We start from the raw sequence: 24,932 nt of genomic DNA, 5'->3' as shown, positions 1-24,932 counted from the left end.
TGTGCCCTCACCTGGAGGGGGCAGGCAAGACAGGCCACCTCTGGGGAGCCCTGAGGTTCTATCCCAGGCTGGTGGGATTTGATGGCTGACCTCACTGAGTCCTTCTTATCAAACCTTGTAAAACCACCCAGCGGAGCCTGTTTGACTTAGAGGTGTGACTGGGGCCGGAGGGGGAAGAGGAGCATAGGTACCTGCTTCCCACATGGCCTCTGCTCTCCCAAAGCTCAGCGCAAAGCAACATCGGTGAGGCTCATCCTGCCCCAGCACCACTGCAGCAGCTGCCCCTTTCCAGGGACGGTGCTCCCTCTGTGACCATTTTATGGGGATGTTTTGTCTTTCCACTTCACTTTTCAAGCCTTCCTTGTTTGTTCTGCTGCATTCCTTTTTTCCTGATTCTAGCCTTTGGGGGCACTGGGGAAGCCTCTCGGGGCCCGTAGGAGGTCCTGGACTCAGTCTTCCTGGAGCCTACAGCTGCCAGTGCTTCTGTGGGGGGAGGTCCACTGCCCTGGCTTCAGTAGGGCCTTGAGCTGTTGGACAAGATGGGGGAGGCTGGACCCTCAGGTGATGCTGGGGAAAAGAGAGGAGAGAGGAGCAGGGCAGCACAGAGGAGTGTGGACCCTCCGTAGCGCTAGGAGTCTGGGAAGAGAGCCAGGGCGGGAGGGAGCGCGTTGGGGAGAACCACAGGCTCCGCACGAGCGTTCGAGTTCCCACACATTGGGGCACGTGTGAGTGCAGGGGAAGTGTGCTGCCGGCTTTCAGGTCAGAAGCCCTGAACTGGAAGAGGGCAGCTCCCACGTGACTCTGACTGTCTGTGTTCCTTCAGGGAAGTCTGTAAAGGCTGGTGCCCCATGACCCCAGTCAGGAAAGCCCTGCAGGAAATGAGTGGTGGACCTGAGGCAGCTGGGGAGGTGGCCAGGGCTGCCACTGCCTTTGCTAGAGCCTGCATCAACTGAGGTCCTCTCCAGGGCATTCATCCGCACTTCCTTCCCCTGGCATCTGGTAAGTGTGGGGACAGGAAGGAGGGGCAGGCCTTTGCCAATCAGTGTCAGGCTGGGCGTTCCGCTGGGGCGGTGCCAGGGGTTGGGGTTTAGAGGAGGGAAAATAAGACCATCTGTCTGCCAGAGGCAGCTTTTGTGGCTCTGCCATCACACCCTCCGGCCACTGCCCAGTCTCTTATAGGGATGAGAGAGTGCCTTGGCCTTCTGGGGAGTCCCCCCATGCCCTTGACCTGCCACTTCCCCCCACCCACCCTGCACTTCCTGTCATGTGTGTGTGAGACTGTCCCCAACCACCCGTGCCAGGGGCCAGAATTGGGAATCACCTTCCCCCAACACACACCCTGCCAGAATTACCAGGTAGTCCAAATATCTGTCTGTTCTCTGTACCTCCTCTTCTTCTCCCCAAGATTTTTGTCCCTGTAACAAGTAGAAAGACCAGACTTAGCTGAAGTCCCCTGGGAATCTGGGTTAACCAGATTTAAGGAGGTGGGACCTTGGGAGGAAGGTGTCGCTGAGCATTTCTCCAGGCTCTTCAGCCACAGACAGTGTGAAAAGCAGGCCAGAACTTGGCCACTAACTCTGGGGCCTTTGGTGTTTGGAGATTTCCATTAGTTTCACCTGGGTTACCAGGAGCCTTAAAGGAAAAGTCAACAACCAGCCTGGAGCCATATTTGCTTTGGAAATGCTGGACCTTCCAGTAAGCCTAGGGGTGTGGGAATGAGAGGGCAGAGCCAGGGAGTTTCTCCAGCGATGCACGGTGGGTGACTCAGGGGTCCCTGAGGAGGCCTGGGACCCCATCCTCCTCACCCTAGACCACCCCCTTTTGCCTTCTCTGTCTCCTCTCCTCTGCCCCTTTCCTGGCTTTTAATCTCTCACTAAACTAACATATGTGTGTAGCCAGCTGCAGAGGGAGTGTGGCGTAGTAGAAAGAGAGCTGGCATCTGGGACCCGGGAGGCTGGGTCTGAGACCCAGTTCTGCCCCGACCAGCTCCTTAATCTTAACGGAAATCTCAAGCCTCTGAGCCTCGGTTTCCAAGTGTATGGGGTGGGCCTGTCTCTGAGGCACCGGCCTGACACCCCATGAACTCTTGTCTGTGGCTCAGATGATCAAGAGTTGTTGCACTTGGACGTTCTTCCTCCTCCTCTGTTGATTCCTGTGCCCTGCCTGGTCTCCCCTGCCTGCCCTCCGGACCTCCCAGGGTCCCCCTGCAGGAATGACTCCCCAGCAGTCGTCCCTGAGGCTGCAGGAACTTGGCAGCCCTTAGGCAGGCACCACGGCAGCTCCTGTCCTTCCCTGTCCTCCTGTTCGCCCCCCGCTGGGGAGGTGGCCAGCTGTGTCCTGGGTGAGCCATCCGCCCGGCCCATCTGACCCTCCGGGCTGTTCCCACAATGGAGCTATTCTCCGTAGACTCTGCCGGGCGCGCGGGGCCAGTGTCTGCCTCTCCCCAGTCCCTGTGCCCCACCAGCCCCTGGAGGAGACACCCGCCCTTGGCTCTGCCAGTGCCGGCTGGGGAAACCACTGGAGGGTTGGAGCCCTGACCGTCCGCCGGGTCCCGTTCTCCAGGGAGGACCAGCTCGATGACTGACTCCCCATTCCCGGAGCTGTGGCAGTCCAGGGCGGTGGCCATCCGCCAGCGGCCGGGCATCGGGGACCAGCCCAATGACTCCTACTGCTACAACTCGGCCAAAAACAGCACCGTGCTCCAGGGGGTCACCTTCGGTGGCATCCCCACTGTCCTGTTCATAGACGTCACCTGCTTCCTGGTGAGCCTCCTTGGGAATCGTGTCAGTTATTTGTTTGTTTAACCCCCACCCCCCCCCACTCCCCCACCCCAGGGCTTTCTGGGAAACTCAGGTGAGGAGCCAGCAGACATCCCTGGGTTTAAGTCCCAGCTCTGCTACTTTGCAGCTCCGTAACCTTGGGCGTGTTACATAGCTTGTTTAGGCCTCAGGTTTCTGCTCTGTAAATGGAGGTAATAATTTTTACCTCGAAGGTTCCGGGACAAGATTAAATAAGGCCATGTATGTAAAGAGTACATATTACGATTCTTTTGATTATTACCATTGTTACCGAGTTATGAGCCCGTCATGTGTCTATGGCCCTTGGGAAGGGTCAGTCCACAGGGATGAGAGATGTGAATGAGCATTAGAGCAGCTGCAATTCCCAATTTGTAAATGTCACCCTCCTGTTCCCCACTGGGGTCCCTGGGCCTTTAGAGGATCAGACGAGAAACGGAGAGAAATGGGGAAAGGCGAGTATACCTTATCAGTGCCGACCTCACAGGTGGCCTTTCCTTAGTGCAGACCTCCTTGTTCCCAAAGACCGCCCCCCCCGCAACCCAATTTGAACTATGCCGTGTTCTCCCCTAGACTACTGGCTCAGACATGCCAGGTGAGATTTACTGGGGCTCCAGGGCACCTTCTTTTGACAAGTGCCCACGGGATGGTTGGTTCCTCCTGTCGCCTTCTCCTCCCATGTAGTGGAGACCATCTGATTAAACAGGGTAAGAGGGGGTGGAGGGAGTAGATAGACCCCTTGGACTGCTTTGGGCCACAGGTTAGGTGGGGGCCTGGGGGAGGGGGGTTAGGGTAGCCCGAGGGCCCCAGTCCCTGAAGGAGGCTGGTATCCAACCCAAGTTTTCTTGCCGGGAAAAACGTTCATAGGAAGAGGGAAAGGGGGTCCTAACTCCTCTTGGCCTTTTGCTCCCTAGGATTAAAGTCTAAATTGTTGCCTTAGACTTTTCCTACGTTGTTGGTCCTCTGCATTGTTGGGGCAGATGTGGGAACCCATGCGCTACTCGTGTTGCTTTTACGAAAAAGGGCTCCTTAAGTGCCGGATAACCCACGTCTTGGAGCCAAAACCCATTTGTAGGTTGAGTACAGTCATATCTACCAGCCTTGGTTGGGAGGAGGGAGTAGGCAGGAGCGTGTTGATGGATTTGAGGGTTGGTCGGATTCATGGAGGAGGATGGCCCTAGAGCTGTGATCCAGCGTCTCCAGGGAGGGGACGGCCTGGGCCAAGGAGAGAAGGGAGAGGCAGGCTGGGGTGGGTATGTCTTGGTTGAGAAGAGAATAGCTCTCCAGGGGAGTGTGCTGGTGGGGGTGGATTTGTATTGCAGGAAGCTATGGGGATTGGGGCTGGGGTGGAGGAAGGGACCCACCGAAGAGCCAGAGGGGCCTGGAGGAGAGATGCATGGGAAATGTCCACACCGCTCGAGCCAAGGGAGTAGCAGCCAGGGCAGAGGGCAGGCACTTGCCGAGCCACCTTCATGTTTCTCCGACAGCAGGACTCACCTGCCTTTGAACATATATCACCAACTTCCAGATTCACCTTGAGAAAATTCTGCTGGAGCTCAGCCCCTCTGGGTCCAAAACCCACATTTTTTTTTTTAATATCTTGAGAAACAGAGCAATTTTATTTGTGCTTTCGCATGAAGGAATCCCAGAAAGAGTATCACGACGTGAATAAAGGGACCGTCCAACCCGGACAAATAGGAAGGAGAAAATGCCAGTTTTCATGTTCCCTTTCTGCATGTGCAACTCAGTGTAGGAAACCCTGATTCACTACAGCTTTGGGTGCTTATTAACTTCAACAACCTTTCTTTTTCTTTCTTTCTTTCTTGCTGGCTTGCTTTTTTTAAAAAAAATATACAATGTTCTTTATTATAAATTCCATATAGCCAATTCATTCATTAATTTTTTTGACATCTTTATTGGAGTATAATTGCTTTACAATGATGTGTTAGTTTCTGCTTTATAACAAAGTGAATCAGTTATACATATACACATGTTCCCATATCTCTTCCCTCTTGTGTCTCCCTCCCTCCCACCCTCCCTATCCCACCCCTCTAGGTGGTCACAGACCACCGAGCTGATCTCCCTGTGCTCTGCGGCTGCTTCCCACTAGCTCGCTATTTTACGCAAAACCCACATTGAAAACCACAGTTCCTGACTAGGGCAGGAAGGGATATACTGATTAAAACGCTGAGCCCTGAGCCTGTCCAGGGAGGGGAGACAGGCAGGAGCAAGGCAGAGGACCTGCAAAGGTGGACACGGAGGGAGCGAGGAGACGGTCTAGAATCGACAGACTTTTAGAGCGGAAAGGGGGTTAGACTTGAGTCCAGCGCCCCGCGTTGCTGCTGGGCACACAGGCCTGCCGAGGGCCCCTGCTTGTGGAGGCCGAGCCACACCGAGCATCAGGTCCTCAGCGGGCGCCGCCCCTGCGTGCTCTGCGCCAGGCGTCCCCGGGGCTTGCCTCCGGGAGAACCAAACTCACGATAAAGATCTGACCGCTTCTGGCTGGGCTTCCGGGAGCTCTGCTACCTCTGTTCTGTAATGAAAAATGCAGCCCTATGTAAAGTGAAGGAGGGAGCTGGTCCGCAGGGCTGCTGTGAGGGCCTTCCTGCTCACGAGGCCCTGCAGGCAGACCAGGGCTGGGGAAGGCCGTGGCTGTCAGGGCTGCCTTGAGAGTAGAGAGCAGGACCCGAGGGCTTGATTAGGGGGCTGCCAGGGCAAGCTCCGTGTCAGCGTTGACAGCCTTTGTGGCTTGGGCACAGGGGACAGGAGCTGGTGAAGGGGGTGAGCACCGGCATTGAGCCCTTGAGCTGTGCAGCCTTGGGCAGCTCCGTGCCTTCTCTGGCCCTTTTAGCCCCCCTGAGTCTGGGGGCGGTGGTTGGGGAGGGGTGGGCTTTGCCCCTAAGACAATTGCCCCCAATTAGAAGCCATCCAATATGCTTTTACAAGACTTGATTTCTTTTCTACTTTTAGTTTTTAGTATTGGTATTTTCCATCATAAGAAGGAGATTCTGGGATTATGGCCGCATTGCCCTGGTGTCAGAAGCAAACAGGTAAAAAAGACTCATTACGTCAAGTGTCTGTGTGAGAGAGAGAGACAGAGACAGAGATAGAGACAGAGGCTGGGGGCTTGTGAAGCCCACCAGGCACACCCCACACATGATGCTCGTGTTAGCTTGTGTTCACGAGTGTGTCTGCCAGGCCTGTACCAGAAACTGTTCTCTCCACCCTTCACCACAGACCTGTGAGATTAGCCTTGGTACCTTCTTTGTGGTGGTAAGAAAACCATTGCCCACACACCCGGCTTTCCCCTGGGGCTTGGAGCTAGCTGACTGTGAGCCAGCTGCTTCAGGCTACGGAAGAAATCTAGTTGCCTTAGATACTTAAGGCTTTCATCATCAGCTGAGGAGGATGCCAGCTTTCTTTCTCGCCTTTGGACATTTTCAAGTGTATCTTCTTTGAGATTAATTAGTTCGGGGCTGGGGATGAGGCGAGCCGGATTGAGCAGGGCAGCGACGCCGTAGGTGAGCTGCTCCTTTCCTCTGGGTCAGGGTCAGCCAGTGGCCCTAATCCGCCAGCTTCGGGCGCTCTGTCACAGAGCACACACTGCCTTGGCCAGGACTCACGTCCTTCTACCTCCACCCTGGGCTGTCTACGCGTGTCACCTGAAGGGGGAGAATGAGTTCCAGGTCTGCACAACTGGAATTTCCAGCTCCAGCTAGCTGTCCCTCACCCCAGGATCTTGTGTCAGATGCAGCAATAGGAAGCGACTGGGGAAACAGAGAGTGGCCCGGGCTGCCCCACCCAAGCCTCCCCGGGGGTTCTGCAGGCAAACCCCCACTCTTGCTTCACAGGGGGCTCCCGTGTTGAAATGCGGTCTGTGCAGGAGGGCGATGGGGGTGTCTCTAAATGCACCTTCTTTCCCCACAGCCTCCCCCCTGGCGTTTGCGGGAGCCCAAGGGTATTTTTTTTTTTTTTTTTTTTTTTTTTTTTTTGCGGTACGCGGGCCTCTCACTGTTGTGGCCTCTCCCGTTGCGGAGCACAGGCTCCGGATGCGCAGGCTCAGCGGCCATGGCTCACGGGCCCAGCCGCTCCGCGGCACGTGGGATCTTCCCGGACCGGGGCACGAACCCGTGTCCCCTGCATCGGCAGGCGGACTCTCAACCACTGCGCCACCAGGGAAGCCCCGAGCCCAAGGGTATTAACCTTGGGCTGAGGTGCTGGGGCCTCTGCTTCGGCTGTGTGCCAGCCTTGCACTGTGAGGGGGGAAACTTTTGAAACACCTGGCGCATTTTTTGGCACATTCACTCCTAGGAGGGCTGAGCACTGCAACAGACCAGAGCGCCTGGAAATCAGGAGCCTCCACACTTCCGTGGCTGTGTCATCTTGGTCAGGACCCTGAGCTCGTTGGGTTGTTTCCTCTTGCCTTTCCTTGCCCGTAGGGTTACCGTGAAGGTCAAATGAGGCAGTTCTCTGGAAAGGCTTTGGAAGTTGAGCTTCACCAGGCCTTATGCCATTAGAAGTGGGATGGTGAAGCCAGGAGTAGGAAAACAAGAGAGAAAAGCAGAACTTAGCATATTGCAAACACCTCAAATTCACAGCGCATGGGATGTTTTTATGGGTTACTCAGAAGAAAGGATCTGCCCAAATTAGCAATGTAAACTGCCCCAGTTCATCAAGTCTAAAATGCGCATTTTTGGCATTTTCTCATCTATGAAATTGGGTGCAACTCATTATCAATGGTGATCATAGTTAATTGACAGCATCCTTTACTTCTTAGTGGTTCAAAAAATAATTGTGCCCTTTACAACCAGTGGTGTCTTAGATTTGATCAAATACAGTATTTATTCCAAGTTTTATTGCTATATTGGGAAATATATTGTAAACAGGCAACACTTTGAAGTCACTTTACGTAGACCCGTCACAGGGCTGAGGTTCAAGGGTGTGGAGCACAGGATGGTCCACTGATGCCCTGACCTCCTGTTATTCATCCCACGTAACATAGAGTTAGATGTCTCACCGAACCTTGGAATGGTCGATGCCCTTGCCTACATTTTTCACGGGGTGAGTTATATTTTGTCCGAGCCACTGAGCACTAGTAGCTTTTGTCCTGAGCTCTAAGAGGCAGCGAGATACTAGACATAAGTTTTTAGACCTTTTAAAAGAATTATCTGCCATTTTTCCCTTTTGTGTTTCTAGTGAGTCCAGATTCCAGAGACTGTCATCTTCCTGCTCAGGGCAGCAGGACTTTGAAAGCGAGCTGGTTGGTATTTAAGGGGCAGGGATGGTTGTGGCTGTGGGATGGGGGCTTGCAAGGATGGGCAGTAATGAATTGGCAGGGAGAGGGCAGTCGTACTCGTGCTGAGCCGCTAACTCAATGCCCTTGACCTTGAGTGGCACCTGCTGGTGAGAGCTCTTCTCTGCTTTGACAAAGACACCTGAACTCGGGAAATACCACAGCAAAGATGGCAGCTGGGTGATCCAGGATCGTGAGACTTGATTAATTCTCAGGCACCTGGCTACAGCTCTTGTCTGTGTTATCATACTTAACGGCTTTGTGTGACAGTTAATTATTGACTTGCTTGCTAGCTTATGAGCCAGCTGTGAGCAGGAACCAAATCTTATCCAGCCCTGTTCCCCACCTCCTGACACCGGGAAGGTGCTAAGTAACTGTCAAATGAACGACGAGCAAATATTTGTCTTTCCCAGCTGGGTGATAGTGCAGCTTTAAGGGGTATCAGGTTTAAGAGATACGACGGACACTAAAACCCATGAAACCCTTTCCCTCTCTAAACCCCGTCCCAGGGAACTGTCCAGTTGAGTGGGCTTGGTTCCTTGCTTTTGTCTTGCATCTCATTCAGTCATCTTGAAACAAACAGAAGCCCCCGGTCAGCTTCTTCAGAGTGGCCTTGAACTTTCATCAGCTCTCCATTCAAGTTGCACCATTTGACCCAGGAGCCTGTATAATTCCACAAATTGTCAAAACTTGAGAGGCTTTCACAAGATCTCCAGGCACAGGATGCATGTTACAAAGGACTGGGAGCACACCGGCGCTGTCGCGTTTGGACAAGAGGGTTGCTTGCTGAATTGGGGCCAAAGCACGGCTTTTTATAAAACGGGAGGTTAGATGGTTGTTTAGAGTCAAAGATGATGATTATATCTGCCTCCGAAAAAACAGAGATTGTTGGAAGCTAATCCCTGTTCTCCGTTTCCAGGGATGCTGCCCCTGGCTGACTGCTATCTTCCGCCTGCAGTGAGTACAGCGCGGGTGGCTGGAGGTGTCTTTGTCTGGGTGGGTTTGTTTGGGTGTTCGGCCAATCAGGAGGAGAGAGCCAAGATGCCTGATCCTGAGCTGGAGTCTCTCAGATACTTTTCACTTCAGACCCAAAGCTATACTTGGGGGCTGAGAATAAAGGTGGCTCAGGGAGCCCCTGTGCAAGCTAATTAAAGGTAATTTTTTGCTTTAGGCAGGAATTACATCTACGTACTATTTAACACGGATATATTTGGATGGAAGCTCTTCTAGGCAGTGTCATGTCTTTGAATTAGTGAAAAGTGGAGAAATAATGATTGCTTAATATATTCAGCTCATTTGGTTAAAAGTTTTCCTTTTTTTTTCTTAAAACTTGGGCCCTTTGGAGAGAAATCCTGAAAGAGGTGCTTGGTGATTATAAGGCACTTAGTCCCCTTGCATGTGGCGGCAGAGCCAAGCTGCAAGTCTCAGCTCTGCCGCTTGCGGCCGTATTGCATTCTATCTGAGAAACCAGCGTTGTGAGACGCACAGCACCAAGAATGAGAAAATGCTTCCTATTATGCTGTGATTGGCTATGATCCCAGGGTGCCCCCCATTTCAGAGGTGTCGAAATATGAAAATGACATCTTAGAAGTGATGAAATGTGATAGTTCTAGGACATTGGGTAAGCCCCTCTCTCTGGGCTTCAGTTTCCCCAGCTATAAAAGCAGGCTGAGAGTAACACCTGCTCCGTCTCGTTCAAATGCATTCACACGTATGAGCATGTCATAAACAGTCCAGGCTGGTGAGAGTTGTTCCCAGGGGAACTGGTAGGAGGCAACTTGTGCAGAAGAAACCAGTAAACTCTGGTCTGGAGCAGGAGGGGAGGTTTCTGGGAGGGAGGAGGGGACAGAGGTGGGAGAGGTAGGCTTGCCCACTCCAAAATCATGTCAGCATTTCCTCTGGGTGTTGGAAGTCATGCATGTTCTGTGCAAAAATCCATCACGTACAGAACAGAATTAATAGGAAGAACTTTGAAGTCACCCCTACCCCTGCCTCTGAAAGATGCCCTCGGCGTGTTTTCCTCTGCTCAGCCACGCCCCGTGCCACCGCCGGTTGGGACTGAGCCCGTTCCCCTACCCTGGGCTGTGCCTCCCACTCTCTGCCTCGATCGCGCGGGGCAAAGCCAGAAGCTTTGACTCATCATCTTCACGTTAACTAAGCAAAGGCTGCTGACGGTTTGCACTGCAGTCCACACCCACTGTTTCTATCACTCCACGTCCCCTTCCAGCCCTCTCCGCGTGGACCTCACTTCTCATCGAGTGGGGCCATACCCATACAGCTACGTATTCTGCTTTGTCATTTTAATGCTGTACGTATCAGACATATTTTTCCATTTCAACCCCCACTGTTTTTTCTCTTCTGTTCCTGCCACAGAAAGGACAGCGCTTTGACTTTTTTTTAAGGCTGCAATTAAATTTTAACAGCTGCTCACGCCCAGCGTTACAACTGACATTTAAAGAGGCCTCTCAGTTTCCTTCCAAATTGCCTTTCCCAGCAAGATAGGGAAATTAGTGGTGTAGCTCAAGAAAAAATTGTTGATGCAAATTGCTCACTTGTTGGTTTTATTTTTTTAAAAAAATATTTATTTATTTATTTCGGCTGCACCGGGTCTTAGTTGCGGCATGCGGGATCTTTTTAGTTGCGGCGTGCATGTGGGATCTAGTTCCCTGACCGGGGATCGAACCTGGGCCCCCTGCATCGGGAACGTGGAGTCTTACCCACTGGCCCACCAGGGAAGTCCCACTTACTGGTTTTAATCTTCACCAGTGTTTTTTTAGTAAGCACGTATTGTGGCAAAGTATACGCATTTTGGTAGTTTATTTAGAAGTGAAAACAGTGTAGTCAGTGGCAGAGCTTTGTCCTTCAGGTAAGCAGTAAAAAGGAGTAACACTAACAAGCGTACTGCGAACGTCCACCCGGCACCAGGCACGGTGTTGGGCCTGGATCCTCATTGCCTCCTGTGCACCTGCTGAGTGACCAGCTAGCTAGCAGGTAGTAGCCTCCCTGCTTTAGGTCCCAGCCTCAGGTGGGTGCTGTGACCCTCTCTAGAGTCAGCTGAGCTGGAGTCCACTGTGGTCTGTCTGGCTGGCTGCAGAGCCCTCGCGCCACACCTTTCACACCTGCCTTTTTATGCTGTGGCCCTTGCTTCCCTGAGCTCTTTCCTCCCAGTGCAGGGCTTTCCCTGCCTTCTGGAAGCGGGATCCTCAGGGTAGCTCCCTGACAGGAGAGTGGGAAAGCAGGAGACACCCCCCCCCCCTTCTCCCTCTGTAGCATGGAAGTCTGGCTGTCAGAACCCAGAATCTTCTGGGTCCACAAATGACCTGGAGCCTCCAAATACAGCACCGAGGGTGGGAAAGGATGGAGCAGGTCGCCCCCCACCTCTGGGGCCACAGCAGGGACACAGGGAAGAGGCAGGGCCAGCAGGATGGGCTGAGCCTTAGAATGTTTAAAGCAGTAGCTCCAGGGACTTCCCTGGTGGCCCAGTGGTTAAAACTCTATGCTCCCAATGCAGGGGGCCCAGGTTCAATCCCTGGTCAGGGAACTAGATCCCGCGTGCCACAACTAAAAGATCCCACATGCGGCAACTAAAGATCCCGCGTGCTGCAATGAAGATCCGCAGGCGGTAACGAAGATCCCGCACGCCTCAACTAAGACCAGCACAGCCCAATAAATAAATACATATTAAAAGATAAATAAAATAAAGCAGTGGCTCCACCTCTGTCTCCCAGTTTCCCTGAGGAGGAGATGGGAGGAAAGGGTGGGAGCCATGAGCCTGGACACATACAGCTTTGCCCAGGAGGTTCTCAGCACCCCCCTTGTCAGTGGCTCTGCTTGTCCATAGATGCAGGAAAGGGCGGAGGGAAAACTGTATTTACACACAAACGTGGGCACAAATGTTTCTAGAGACCTAAAGTGGAGCAGTGGCGGGTTCCTTCGTCCAGGAGTATGGGACGAGGGCTGAGAGGCAGGCTCTGGAGTTCACGTCATAGCTCTGCTGTTACAGGCTGGATGATTGTAAAAGTTAATGTGCTTTTTCTGCACCTGTTTCCTCATATTTAAAAAGATGGAGATCACATTGGGACCTACCTCACGGACGGTCATGAGGGTTAAATGAGATCCTCCGTGCCAGGCCCAAAGGGCCCAGCCTGTTACCACTACTCATTAGGAATCCGTGTGTGTCTTGGCCAGAGATGACCAGATCCTGGAGTGGTGTGGGGAGGACGCCATCCACTACCTGTCGTTCCAGAGACACATCATTTGCCTGCTGGTGGTGGTCAGCTTCTTGTCTCTGTGTGTCATCCTGCCCGTCAACCTCTCGGGGAGCTTGCTGGGTAAGGACTCCCCATCTTGCCTGAGTTGGGCCCAGGCAGAGCAGCAGCCCCGGGGAAGGGGCCTCACTGTGGTGGATCAGAACCCCAGGATTCGTGCTCAAATTGAGATGTGAGAAGGTCTCAGGGTGACCCTCTGAACTTTTCCATTTGCTTAAAGATCTGGGCCAAGAGCTGGGGCCCCTCATACCGAAGTCGGAGGAAGACTCCAAGACTGATAAGACCAGGGGCTTTCAGAGTGTGTGTTATAGTTTCCCGCCCCCACCCGAATCAGGAGGCCACAAGTAGTGGATCCAGAAGACATTTGTGGTGCCCCAAGTGAAAAGCAGGGTGTGGAATTCTATTTCCAAGCACCCACAGGAATCCAGCGTCACCATCACGAATCCACTTCTTACGCCCAGTGATTCCCAGCCTGGGTTTGGGGAACAGCTTAGGGTGTTTCTAGATTTCTCAAGGAATGCCACGAGCATCTCAAAGCAAGATGAATTCAAATTTTGACTTTACCCACATGGTAGGCTGAGAAGAAGTGGTCAGGAGCATCTTGGAGTAAAGCAGAGGCCTTGGGCTTCCCTGGTGGCGCAGTGGTCGAGAGTCCGCCTGCCGATGCAGGGGACGAGGGTTCGTGCCCCGGTCCGGGAAGATCCCACGTGCCGCGGAGCGGCTGGGCCCGTGAGCCATGGCCGCTGAGCCTGCGCGTCCGGAGCCTGTGCTCCGCAGCGGGAGAGGCCACAGCAGTGAGAGGCCCGCGTACCGCAAAAAAATAAATAAATAAATACATAAATAACTAAATAAAGCAGAGGCCTTGGTTGGTGTAGCTCTGAGAAGGCTGGACGGTCGTCACAGTCCTCTGACTTCTCGGACATCTTATGTTCCTCCTCCTTAGAGCTCCACAAGCCAAGGCTGTGCTGCCCCCCTCCCACTTCCCTAGTGTGACCCTGCAACTGAGTATCTGTGCTTCTCTGCAGACAAAGACCCTTACAGCTTTGGGAGGACGACCATCGCCAACCTACAGACTGAGTGAGTTCGAGGCGGGAGGGCGTGAGGGTGCTGATGGGTGAGGCCGAGGAGAGGGCGGATTCTGGAGCCCCGGCTAGGCCCGAGGTCGTCCAAAGTGAGCGAGTTAACGTCCGAAAGCCTCTCCGCCGCTAGTGCCCGCTGCTGGGCTATGGGCATGGACACGCCCCAGGCCGCTGTTGTTTTGCAGTGGGTTTTAGGAAACACAGAGGGCCCCCGTGGAGCTGGGGTTCATTTGGCAGGACAGTGCCCTCAGCTCAGTGCCGTGAGGGTAACCAAGCCCAGCCCTGCACCCTCCCTCCCTGCCGGGGAGCGCGGCCCTGATGGCAGGTGGTGTCCCTCCCCTCCCCCCCAGCAACAACCTCCTTTGGCTGCACACCATCTTCTCTATCCTTTACCTCCTCCTCACTGTGGGTTTCATGCGGCACCACACCCAGTCCATCAAGTACAAAGAGGAGAACCTGGTGAGTAAGGGGCGGTGGGGGGCTGGGCATGTGCTGGGGAGGGTCTCGGGGGGGAGCTGGGGAGGGGTGGCACCGGGCTTACTCCCCAGCACCACGACGGCAGAGAGCGTGAGGAGGGGCCTCAGGCTTGCACGTGTGCTCAGAATCGGCATCACAAATTTCCTTCTGGTTGATTGTTTTAGGACTTGGCTATTTCCCCCCAGTTTGCCAACTAGCCTTTAGATCGGTGGGGTTTGGGCTTGTAGTTACTGATTCTAAGTAACTTCCAAGAAGTTTGAATTGAGAGCAGTTCCCTCTCTCATTGCAACCCATAACTTGATGGGGGGGGGGAGAGGGAGTTTCTATTACTTGGTTCCAGGCCTGGGTCCTCCTCTGATCTGCTGTGCGATCTCATTTGAGTCACTTCCCCTTTCTGGGTTCTTTCTCAGTCTCTCGTCATATAAAGGAGGCTCATCGAAATGGATTTTTTGGGCCACGCTGCGTGGCATGCGGGATCTTAGTTCCCTGACCAGGGATCGAACCCGTGCCCCCTGCGGTGGAAGCGCAGAGCCCTAACCACTGGACCGCCAGGGAAGTCCCTGGAAGTTTATTCTTGACTGCCTAGAAGAGGATGCTCTGTAAAGAAGAGACTTCCAGGCTCTGTCAGGCCAGGAAGGCGAGCACCTGAGCCTCTGAGTCCCCATCATCTTCCTTGGGGAGGCGTGGACAGGGTGACGCCCTGGCAGACTGGCTTGCCCTGGTGACTTTTCTCCCTGGTGTGTTTCTCCGGCAGGTGAGGCGGACCCTGTTCATCACAGGACTCCCCAGAGACGCGACGAAGGAGACTGTGGAGAGCCACTTCCGGTGAGCAGGGCCGCTTCCGCTGGGGGGGGTGGGGGGAAGGGGAGAGAGACCCCAGGGGGACCTGGCCCAGCCACAGAGCCACGGATGGGGCTGTGAGGGCCGGGGCTGGGGTGGTACGTCCTCTGCCAGCAGCCACGGCTGCCCACGTGACCGCAGTAGCCAGAATACAGGCCAGGGCGTGGGGCAGATAAACATCTTGAGAGCTCAGGGGCAGAGAAAAAGATTCACAGAAACAACACTTCACGCGGGGCTTCTCAGCGTCAGCTTTGCAGAGTAAGAGCTACCTGAGAGACTGCAGTCTTGGAGGCGGGGAGGGACCTGGGCCCCGCGCTGCATTTCGTGGTTCATTCTCCTGCTTAGCACGTGTCTCTTGAGTGAGCACTCCGCGTCCGGAGCCCTGTCTTCACAGAGCTCACTCACAGCTCTCCCCGCAGAACCTGCTTTCCAGCAGCCTCCTCTGGCACCTGCACCAGGGATGCCTGCAGGGGGAGGCTAGAGGAAGGGCTTTCCTGGGAGGAGGAAATTGTGTGTACGGTGCAATGAATGCAGGGCATCTCATGGAGCTTCAGGAAAGGGGATGGTCGGGGGAGAGCAGGCCGGGAAGGCTCCCAGGACCCTGGGCTGGAGGGCTTGAACCTGGGCTAGGGAGCTGAGGTTTCAGTCTATATTCATTCCTCATCAACAGTCATTAATGTGTAGTATGGATTAGGGGTTGTCTATGGCTCGGCTTTGCACTATTTCTGAAGAACACTAGCTAAGCAAGTTATTAGTGTAAACAGAATTGTAAACTGAATGTTTAAAACATTGACTCACCTCTCTTTTAGAAACTCTAAGTATTTTAGAAATATTTTTCTATGTATAAACACTGGGTACTGGAATCATTTTTCTCTATTCCTTGAAACAGCTCCCCCAAATTGCCTGTTAGGCAACAGTAGCTCCACTTAATATATTACCTTAAAAAGGAAAAAAAGTCCTCATTCCCCTTACAAACGCTGAATCACACTTTCTCCTATTTCAGGCAGCCCTTTTAGTGAAGCTGCTGCAATCCATGGGGATTGATGTGTGAATTTGCCTTGTAGCAGGGATACTTAACACCATTGTTCTCTTCAGCAGAGCTCCTAACGGGACCTGAAGTTGTCTACCTGACATGTCTGTGGACTGTGTCTCTCTCTCTCTCACTAAAATGTAAACTTATCCAGGCTCCATCCCAGTGCCTGGCAAGTAGTAGGTGGGGATTTACACGGTTCAGGAATGCCCAGGAGTTGTACATAGGATCTCGCGTATATGGTGAGGGAGCGTCATATGCTGGGTGCAGGCATAGGCCCTGGAGTTGGGCCGCCTGGATTCACTTCCTGGCTCAGACACTCACTAGCTGTGTGATCTTGGGCACAAGTCATTTTACCTCTCTGACGCTTATTTTCCTCATCTGTAAAATGGGGACAAAAACCCCACAGGTTATGGTGAGGATCAAATAAGTCAATGCTCTAACAGTACCTGGCCAAGAATAAGTATACATACAGCATACTTACAGTATTTTACTATGATTGTTAATGCACGTGTAGACATTTACTGGGCTGAGGGTCCTTTGCTTTCGTGAGACCAAAAAGGTCTGTGATCTTCAAAAGGGTCACAAACGGAATAGGATTTCAGTGATGGTCCAGAGTGGAAATGACCTAGAGCAAACAATAAATTTACTCCTTTGCATGGGTAGAGGAGGTAATGAATAGTGTTATTTTTTTTCTTCAGGAGAAGTACTGACTGATTTAAAGCCAAGTGGGTATAAACTTGTCAGTTTCAGGCAGTTACTTTCATGCTATTTAAAAGGATCTCTTTGTATTACATTTCAAAATTTCCCCCTTTGGTAAAAGACAAAGAGGAAAGAGGTCTCCCCTGGCACAGAAATGAGCCGTGTAATTGCTCTGCCACCCCTGGACTCTTGCGGGGCGTGGGGGGTGTCTCTCCTGCCTGGGGGTTTCTCTTTTCCAATGCCTATCTTTTGCTTCTTATCTGCCCTGGGCGCAGGGACGCGTATCCCACGTGTGAAGTGGTGGAGGTCCAGCTGTGCTACAACGTGGCCAAGCTGATTTACCTGTGCAAGGAGAGGTAAGGGAGGGCTGGCAGGGCGGGCGGGCGTGGGCTGAGCTGGCCTGCATCTTTCTGACCCCTTCCCTCTGAGATGCCATCCTCCTTCCTTGCTGGCCTCGGATCCCCTAGCGGGGCGGAGTGGCTCCGCTGCTTTCTTGTCTAGAAAGTTGGTGTGACCAGTGGTCGATGATGGGTGTGGGGCCTGTGAGTCACACCACAGGACTGCGAGTCTGACGTTTGTCCCTCCCACTGCAGAAAAAAGGCAGAGAAGAGCCTGACCTATTACACAAACCTGCAGGTGAAGACAGGCCAGCAGACCCTCATCAACCCCAAGCCCTGCGGCCAGTTCTGCTGCTGTGAAGTGAAGGGGTGTGAGTGGGTGAGGGCCCACACCCCCCAGGAACGTGGGCGCTGGGTCCCCCGAGACCTGCACAGGGCCACGTCATCACAAGGGGATGTGTCCTCTGGTAGGAGGACGCCATCTCCTACTACACGCGCATGAAGGACAGGCTGACGGAGAGGATCACGGAGGAGGAATGCAGGATCCAGGACCAGTCCCTGGGAATGGCCTTCGTCACCTTCCAGGAAAAGTCCATGGCCACCTAGTGAGTGTGGGCACGTTCCTTGTCTGCCTCCAGATAAATTGCCGTCCCTCTTGGATAGAGACGGTACTGCTGAACCGCCATCGCTGGGATTTGTTTGTAGCATTTCCATCTCCTTCTGCGGTGTGGCCGGGACTGGGGGCAGCCATCCGCACCCAATCCCTTGGTGAGCCTGGCCGGTGTTTGTGTGACAGCTGGGCGTGGGTGATTCCAGCTGAACCCCCCCTCGTGGATTGATATGGCCTTACCCCACTGCTGGGCTCTCCCCAGCTGCCCCAGGGATATCATTGCCTCTGTGACCCAGCATTTCGCCAGGTGGGGTGGATGCCACCCTCTTTCATGTACCCACTCTGGAACCACAGATCTTCCTTCTGTGCGTGGCCTTCCCATCTCCCTGCAAATGCGCTGCTGTGGGGGAATGCCTCTGGGCGCTCCAGGATGCCCGCTGCTGCTGAGAGCCTGGCCCAAGGGAGTGGGTTTGCATAGTGCACCTTGGCATGAGCTCTAGCTCCTAAAACGCTCTCATGCCTGGGATCTCCATGGCGTCTGGCCTTGGGAGCAGCAGGGGATGGGGTCGGTAGGGGGAGACGGAAAGGAGTTGGCCCGGCAAATGCCCCTTCCCCTGCCTTCCCTGCTTCGGGCTTCGTGAACCCTGGGAACAGACTCCTGGCTGTGCCTTGCAGACTCTCAAGTGAGGCTGGGGCGGGGACGAGGCCAGTGGAAAGAGGAAGAGTGTTCTGAGACAGGAGTAGGGGTGCCGGTGGGTTCTTTGTGGGAGACTAAAGGGGGAAGGAGTGGAGAGGGTGGGGATGGGAGTACTAGGGAGGGGCATCTTGGAGTCGTAGGTGATGCAGGTGATGCTGCTATGGGGCCTGGGAGGAGGTGAGGGAGTGGAAAAGTGAGGCCCCGGGCCTGGCAGCGGGTTGTCCGGCTTCATGGGCAGGGCAGAGTGGGGCCGCAAGGAGGAGCCCTATGTTGGGGCAATGCCAACAGCATGGGAGCTGGGGTCAGACAGACAGGGTGCAAAACCTAACTCTGAGAGCCTCAGTTTCCTCATCTGTAAAATAGGAATGGTAATCCCCGGCTTAGAGGGTTGTCCTGAGGATTATGCAAAATTCTGCACATAATGTGCTAAGAATGGCATCTCTTTCATAGCACAATTTATAGCATAAGTATAATAAACTGATAATAAAGCAAAGGTCCTGTGCCATGGGGATCCCACTCTCACACGGTCCTGTTTGCTCTGTGGGTATATGGTACCCCGAGGGGTCTGGACCCTGGCCATTTCTACATTTCCTGGCAGCATCCTGAAGGACTTCAACGCCTGCAAGTGTCAGGGCCTTCAGTGCAGAAGTGACCCGCAGCCATCCTCCCACAGCAGAGAGCTCTGCATCTCCAAGTGGACGGTCAGCTTCGCCGCTTACCCCGAAGACATCTGCTGGTGAGCCCCCAGGCCGGCAAGGGGCGGGAATGGGGCCTGGGAGCCCTGCAGGGCTGCCCAAGTCACCTGGAAGCACAGGTGTGACCTGGCACTCAGAGAGACACTCATACTCTCCTGCTCCCCTCTGGGCCGGGGGTGGGAGGCGTGATGGGGGTGGGTGGTGTGTCCACACCCAGGACTTCACTCCAGTGTTTCTCCCCCGTATCAGCAGTGTCTGGTAGGATTATAATGGGAGCAATGTATGTAATTTTAAGTTTCCTTTTAGCCACATTAAAAAAAGTAAAAGAGGGCTTCCCTGGTGGCACAGTGGTTGGGAGTCCGCCTGCCGATGCAGGGGACACGGGTTCGTGCCCCGGTCCGGGAAGATCCCACATGCCGCGGAGCGGCTGGGCCCGTGAGCCATGGCCGCCGAGCCTGCGCGTCCAGAGCCTGTGCTCCGCAACAGGAGAGGCCGCAGCAGTGAGAGGCCCACGTACCGCAAAAAAAAAAAAAAAAAAAAAAAAAAAGTAAAAGAAACTGGGGAGTTCCCTGGTAGCCTAGTGATTAGGATTTCAGGCTTTCACGGCCATGGCCCAGGTTCAGTCCCTGGTCAGGGAACTGAGATCCTGCAAGCTGCACAGCGAGGCCAAAAAACACCAAGAAAAACTACAACAAAAAAACAGGTCTTAAAAAAAAGTAAAAGAAGCTGTTAAAATTAACTTTAATAAGAGTTCTCCCTCTATATCTAAAATATTATCACTTCAACATGTAATCAATTTTTTTAAGCTGAGATGTTTTACAGTCTCCTTTTCATACGTAGTATCTTTGAGATCCAGCGTGTATGTGCCACTTCTGGCCCATCTCTGTTTGGACCAGCCACATTTCAACACGCAGTAGCCTGCTGTGGCTCGAGGCTGCTGTATCAGACAGTGCGGCCCTGGGTTAGGTGCCAGCCGCCTCTCTAGCCTGGGGCACAAGCTGGTGAGCTGAGCTGTGTCCACAGGAGCCTCAAGCACGATGCTGAGGGTGAGCACAGCCCAGCAGAGGCCCCAGCATGGATCGCCATCCAGCCCGGCCTCAGTTCCTGGTCCAGAGCAGGGTTTGGGCGCTCATCTCCACCGGGCTGTACTTCAGCCCCTGGCACTTCTGCTCTTTGGTTCACTGAGCTTTCTAAACTTGGGACTGACTTGTCGGCCTGCTCTTGGTGGGGTGAGAAGCCAGGGTGGGTTCCAGCTGGGCCTTCTGCTTTTGTCCCCCGCCTCCCTCCAGCTCACACCACAGCTCACGGCCCCGTGGGGAGTCACGTGTCTTTAGTATGTCTGAAAAATGCCATGTTGGAGCCTTGTTTGGTCTGCTGGGGGGCTCGTGGCATCTCTTTGAGTAGGTTCTGGCTCCCAGACTCTAGCTGCAAATAACCTCTTTTCCCTCTGAGCTCATAGGGACCCCAAAGTTGACCTTCCTGTAGCTGAAGTTCAGTGCAGGACACTTGCCTGTGCTCCCAAAGTCAAGATGGGCCCTCAGCCAGAGCCCTCAGTCTAGTCTCTTGCCTTGCCTAAATTTGACCTTCTGACTCATGCAAGCCGTGGGCACTGTAGGTGTCATAGGTGGCCAGAGCCTGAGAGATAAACCTCCAAGGCCCGTGTCCTCCCCTCTGCAGGAAGAACCTCTCTATCCAGGGCCTCCGCTGGTGGTTCCAATGGCTGGGCATCAACTTCACTCTCTCCTTGGGGCTGTTTTTCCTGACCACACCCTCCATCATCCTGTCCACCATGGACAAGTTCAACGTCACCAAACCCATCCATGCGCTAAATGTGAGTGACCATTCTGCAGGGCCTCTCCCAAGAGGGCATGGCGGGTGGGGGAGGAACGAGACCAAGAGCCGTGGGGGCCACTGAACCAGGAGGCCATGTCACTAGGCTCATGTACTTTTAAGCCCTGAGCAGGCATGGCCACATTTATTACAATGTCTTTATAGTAACGTTATGTAGATATACATATGTGTATATACTTTATGTATACATGTATGTGTATGTATATGTGTGTGTATATGTGTTACTATAGAGACATAGATACAGTGGAATCCATCTAAATAGGGGTAATTTGAGTTGAATGAGGTATATTCAGTCTGACAGACTGTTAAGCATCCATTTAAAAACTGTATAGACTTTGTGGCAGACATGGGGTTTTACGACAAAAGCAGAGTATAAAATTATCTCTCAGCAATGGTTATAGCGATGTGTGTGCAGGCTGGCTGCTACGGGGAGTGGGTAGCAAAGAATGCAGAGCACTTCTCTGATTGGGGTGGCGGGATCATGAATCAATTTTTCTTTCTATATTTCAGTTTCTGATAATCCTGTTGTAGAGTTACTTATTCTCGATAGGTAATGAATGATTTTTAAGGATCTTAGATGAATTGATAACAGCTGAACACTCCCTAAAATGGCATCTACTTGGTTTCCCATAATTGGCTTTGCTGAACTATCACTCCACATCCTTTTCTTTTTTTCGATTCCACTTGGCATTTGGTTAATCACACTCTGGGAAAGCACAGGGGGCTGGAGGGCCTGAGGGCCTGGTCCTTGCTCTGTCATGCCCTAGCTGATGAATTCTGAGCCTTGGTTTTTCCTCTGTAACACTCTGCTATGTTATACTCGTGGGGCCGTTGTGATGATCAAATGACTCAATAGATAATAAAAAATACGTAAGTTTTGTTTAGATTTAAAGCATCTACATGTTTATTCCTTTGCCAGTCTTTTGATGTATGGTCAAGGCCTGTTCTTTTGAGGAAGGATCTGCTGATTAGATTTCCCCTTTGCATATTTTATATAAAACAACGCTTATTTCATTGTTTGTGATTCTAGTTTTGGTTTCTTATAGTCAAGCAAGAACTTAAAGATACTTGCAAAGCCGTTCAAAGTATAGAAACCTCCTAGATTTCATTTCCCTTGGTCTTTTACAGTTAATTCACTCTCATCTAATTCAGCAGTTTTGAGAAATTGGCCTTTATCAAGTCTTTCCAATGTATCCAACTTAGTTTTCAAAGAAATCTCTCTATTGCTATGCTCATTTTATCAGAGAAGGTAATAAGTTAATCGAACCATGTAATTGCAATAACCAGTACAACAGGCATAGATGAGATCGGGAACAAACACGAAGCAGTTCTGGGAAGCTACGACTGGGCCAGTGGGAGCTGAGTGGGCAGGCGGCTGGGGAAGGGCCCTGGCCGTCAGTGCTCTGTCTTCCTTTGGCGTCCGTCGTTGGCTTTCTATACAGAATGGAGGAGGTTATCTCTCTGGTCAGTGAGACAAGTGGAGTTCAGTTATATGTGAAGTTGCATTCTTCTCTCTAAAGAGCTATACAGGGCCTTCCCTGGCGGTCCAGTGGTTAAGACTCCATGCTTCCACTGCAGGAGGGACAGGTTCGATCCCTGGTGGGGGAACTAAGATCCCACATGTCACGTAGCATAGCCAAAAAATTTTTAAAAATAAAAATGAGAAAAATTAAGCACTGTACAAATGTCAGGTGCTGTTATTGTCTGTTCAGCCAACATTATCTACCCTGTACCAGGTACAATGTTGGTTCTGGGGGACAGAAGTGACCAAAATCCCAGAGGTCACTGAGTCACCATGCCAAGAGGTCATGGCGCAAAGCCCCCAGGGCTCACAGCTCTCTCTGCTATGGACTGTTTTCTAGGACCCCATCATCAGCCAGTTCTTCCCAACCCTCCTCCTGTGGTCCTTCTCAGCCCTGCTGCCCACCGCCGTTTACTACTCTACGCTGCTGGAGTCTCACTGGACCAAGTGAGTTCCCTGGGGCTCGCCCCTGAGGGGGGCGTCTCTGATGCCCCCTCCCCGCCCGCGTGACGGGCATACAGCAGGGGCCTTACTGGGGACGCCCGGTGCGTCTGAGGGGCTGTGAGGGCTCACCTCTGACTTCCTGCAGGTCAGGGGAAAACCGAATCATGATGACCAAGGTCTACATATTCTTGATCTTCATGGTGCTGATTCTGCCCTCCCTGGGCCTCACCAGGTACATATTACCACCTCCTGCTCTGAATTCAGAACCAGGGTCACAACAGAGAACACTGTCCTCAAGAAGATGCAGATGCTTTGGGAGTGGTTGCAAATTCCTGACAACATTTAAACCTGTCACACTCACGTGGCATGCAATTGTGCTGGCCCACTGATTCTTCCAGAGATATGATCTTTCTGCCTTAAAAAAAAAAAAAAAAAGCTTGAAAATGAAACTTACCATGGACCTTCCACTTAGGGAGAGGGTCTAATCATGGCTTTGGTTATTTTGAGGAAGGAAGTTTCTGTTAAAGCAGGCCCCGATGAGTTACGGTAGTTACGGTATAATAAGTAGCATCTTAGAGAACCAGGGTAGATCTTGAGATTTGGCCTCTTTTTTTGGTAAAAAGCAGAAAGCAGAAGAAAATGAAAACATATGCAGTGATCACATGGACTGTTGGAAATAAGTTCTTACCGGATTCATTTTTCTTTCAGTTTGGATTTTTTCTTCCGGTGGCTCTTTGATAAAACTTCCTCTGAGGCCTCTATCAGGTTGGAGTAAGTATCAGCCACGCAGAGTTTTGGAGCCGCGCCCCCCAGGGGCTGGGGCTGGGGCTGCAGTGGGGGGGAGGGTTGTCTGTCCTTCAGGGCCTGTGGACTCCCCGCACCACTACAGGTTCCTGGCGGGGCTGCACCAGGGGAACTGACTCACTTTGTGCTACAAGTGCAGAAATGTGGTTAATCTTTTAGGTTGAAACTCAATTCGTGGCATATTGTCATTCATTCTTTGAAACTTACTTACTGAGAACAGAACCGCCTGGGGAGAAGGAACTGCTGGGTCTCAGTGGTGCCAGGGAGGGGGGAAGGAGAATAATAATTAACACTGCAACCAGAATGACTGTCTGGTCCAGGATTATTTTTGCTAGGGGAGAGGAGTTGAACTTATTTCTAACGTGTGTCCTCGTTAGTATTTTCAACTTGTACCGAACCCACTTAATAGTAATAGCTGTTATTTAAGAAGATGCTCTGCTAAATGCTTGATTCTTTTTTTTTTCATTTAATCTTTAAACAAGCTGTGAGTCAGAAATTTGACTATTTCCATTTTACAGATGAGGAGACTGAGACCCAGACATGCTGAAGAAAAAAAGGCTACCCAGCTAGTTAAGAGACAGAGCTGGGATTCATCCCCAGCCCCTAGCGTACTATACTTTAAGTCCTAATGTAGGCCCGAATGTTCAAGATAGACTTTTCCAAAGGACTGTTCACAGGGAAGCCTGGCCGTGCTTATCTGAAAGGGTAGAGTGAATTTTCTTAAATGGGTTCTCGCTGGGTCAACTGAGGACTTGGGAGCTGGCAGCCACAGACAGACACACCCACACCCAACCAGCTCGGGTCTAGGTTGACAGTGACTTCCAGATGGCCAAGTCCGTGGTCAGTCCTGAGCCCCGTCTCTGCTCAGTCACGGGCCCCTCTCCCTCTCGGGGCGCTCAGCTCGCACACCTGGTGGTTCCCCAGGTGCGTCTTCCTGCCCGACCAGGGCGCCTTCTTTGTGAACTATGTCATCGCCTCGGCCTTCATTGGCAACGGCATGGAGCTGCTGCGGCTGCCCGGCCTCATCCTCTACACCTTCCGCATGGTCATGGCCAAGACTGCAGCCGACCGCAGGAACATCAAGCAGGTACAGAGGGTGGGGGTGGGTGCCGCCTTCGTCCCAGAGCCTCCCCGCCGCCCGCGTTTACCCGGCCGCCTGGCCCTCTGCTCGGGGCCTCTCAACTGGGCCCGGGGCTGTGGGGAGAGGAGGTGTAAGGAGCCTGGGTGAGGGCCTGGCTACGTCATCCCCCCCACGCTGACTCGGGCTGGAGGAGAGAGTGGGGGTTTTTGCATTTTAACCGGGCTGATCACACACGCGCACACACACACACACACACACACACACACACACTTCTTTCCCATGGACCTTCATTTGCATAAATTCTTAGATTACTACAGAGGTCAAAGCATTTGGGGCTGGTGGCATTTGTTCCATGACTCTCTAAATTGGATGTGTGGGCTTCTCTTTTAATCTCCTTTGCCACTGT

At 52.7% G+C, this 24,932-nt stretch overlaps 1 protein-coding gene and 1 long non-coding RNA gene across 2 annotated transcripts in view; one reads left to right on the top strand and one right to left on the bottom strand.

Moving 5' to 3' along the window:
- Nucleotides 1-24,932, top strand: part of TMEM63A (transmembrane protein 63A) — a 33,639-nt gene that overhangs the window by 2,954 nt on the left and 5,753 nt on the right. The window contains exons 2-19 of the mRNA XM_059065726.2: nt 824-999; nt 2,563-2,762; nt 5,766-5,845; nt 7,992-8,055; nt 9,008-9,045; nt 12,277-12,419; nt 13,382-13,433; nt 13,786-13,894; nt 14,667-14,737; nt 16,760-16,840; nt 17,078-17,201; nt 17,294-17,427; nt 18,728-18,865; nt 20,502-20,655; nt 22,538-22,644; nt 22,787-22,873; nt 23,350-23,412; nt 24,370-24,532. Of these exons, the coding sequence (XP_058921709.1) occupies nt 2,577-2,762; nt 5,766-5,845; nt 7,992-8,055; nt 9,008-9,045; nt 12,277-12,419; nt 13,382-13,433; nt 13,786-13,894; nt 14,667-14,737; nt 16,760-16,840; nt 17,078-17,201; nt 17,294-17,427; nt 18,728-18,865; nt 20,502-20,655; nt 22,538-22,644; nt 22,787-22,873; nt 23,350-23,412; nt 24,370-24,532 (1,794 nt within the window). The 5' untranslated portion in view covers nt 824-999; nt 2,563-2,576. The remainder of the gene's footprint in view (nt 1-823; nt 1,000-2,562; nt 2,763-5,765; nt 5,846-7,991; nt 8,056-9,007; nt 9,046-12,276; nt 12,420-13,381; nt 13,434-13,785; nt 13,895-14,666; nt 14,738-16,759; nt 16,841-17,077; nt 17,202-17,293; nt 17,428-18,727; nt 18,866-20,501; nt 20,656-22,537; nt 22,645-22,786; nt 22,874-23,349; nt 23,413-24,369; nt 24,533-24,932) is intronic.
- Nucleotides 21,551-22,890, bottom strand: LOC136793796 (uncharacterized). The gene is made up of 2 exons (XR_010839576.1): nt 22,771-22,890; nt 21,551-22,283 (listed from the first exon to the last, which is right to left on the bottom strand). It is a non-coding gene; the product is annotated as an uncharacterized lncRNA (long non-coding RNA).

The sequence above is a fragment of the Kogia breviceps genome, chromosome 1 (genome assembly GCF_026419965.1).
Source record: "Kogia breviceps isolate mKogBre1 chromosome 1, mKogBre1 haplotype 1, whole genome shotgun sequence".
NCBI classification, from domain to species: Eukaryota; Metazoa; Chordata; class Mammalia; order Artiodactyla; family Physeteridae; genus Kogia; species Kogia breviceps.
This window is presented reverse-complemented; position numbering and strand designations above follow the sequence as displayed.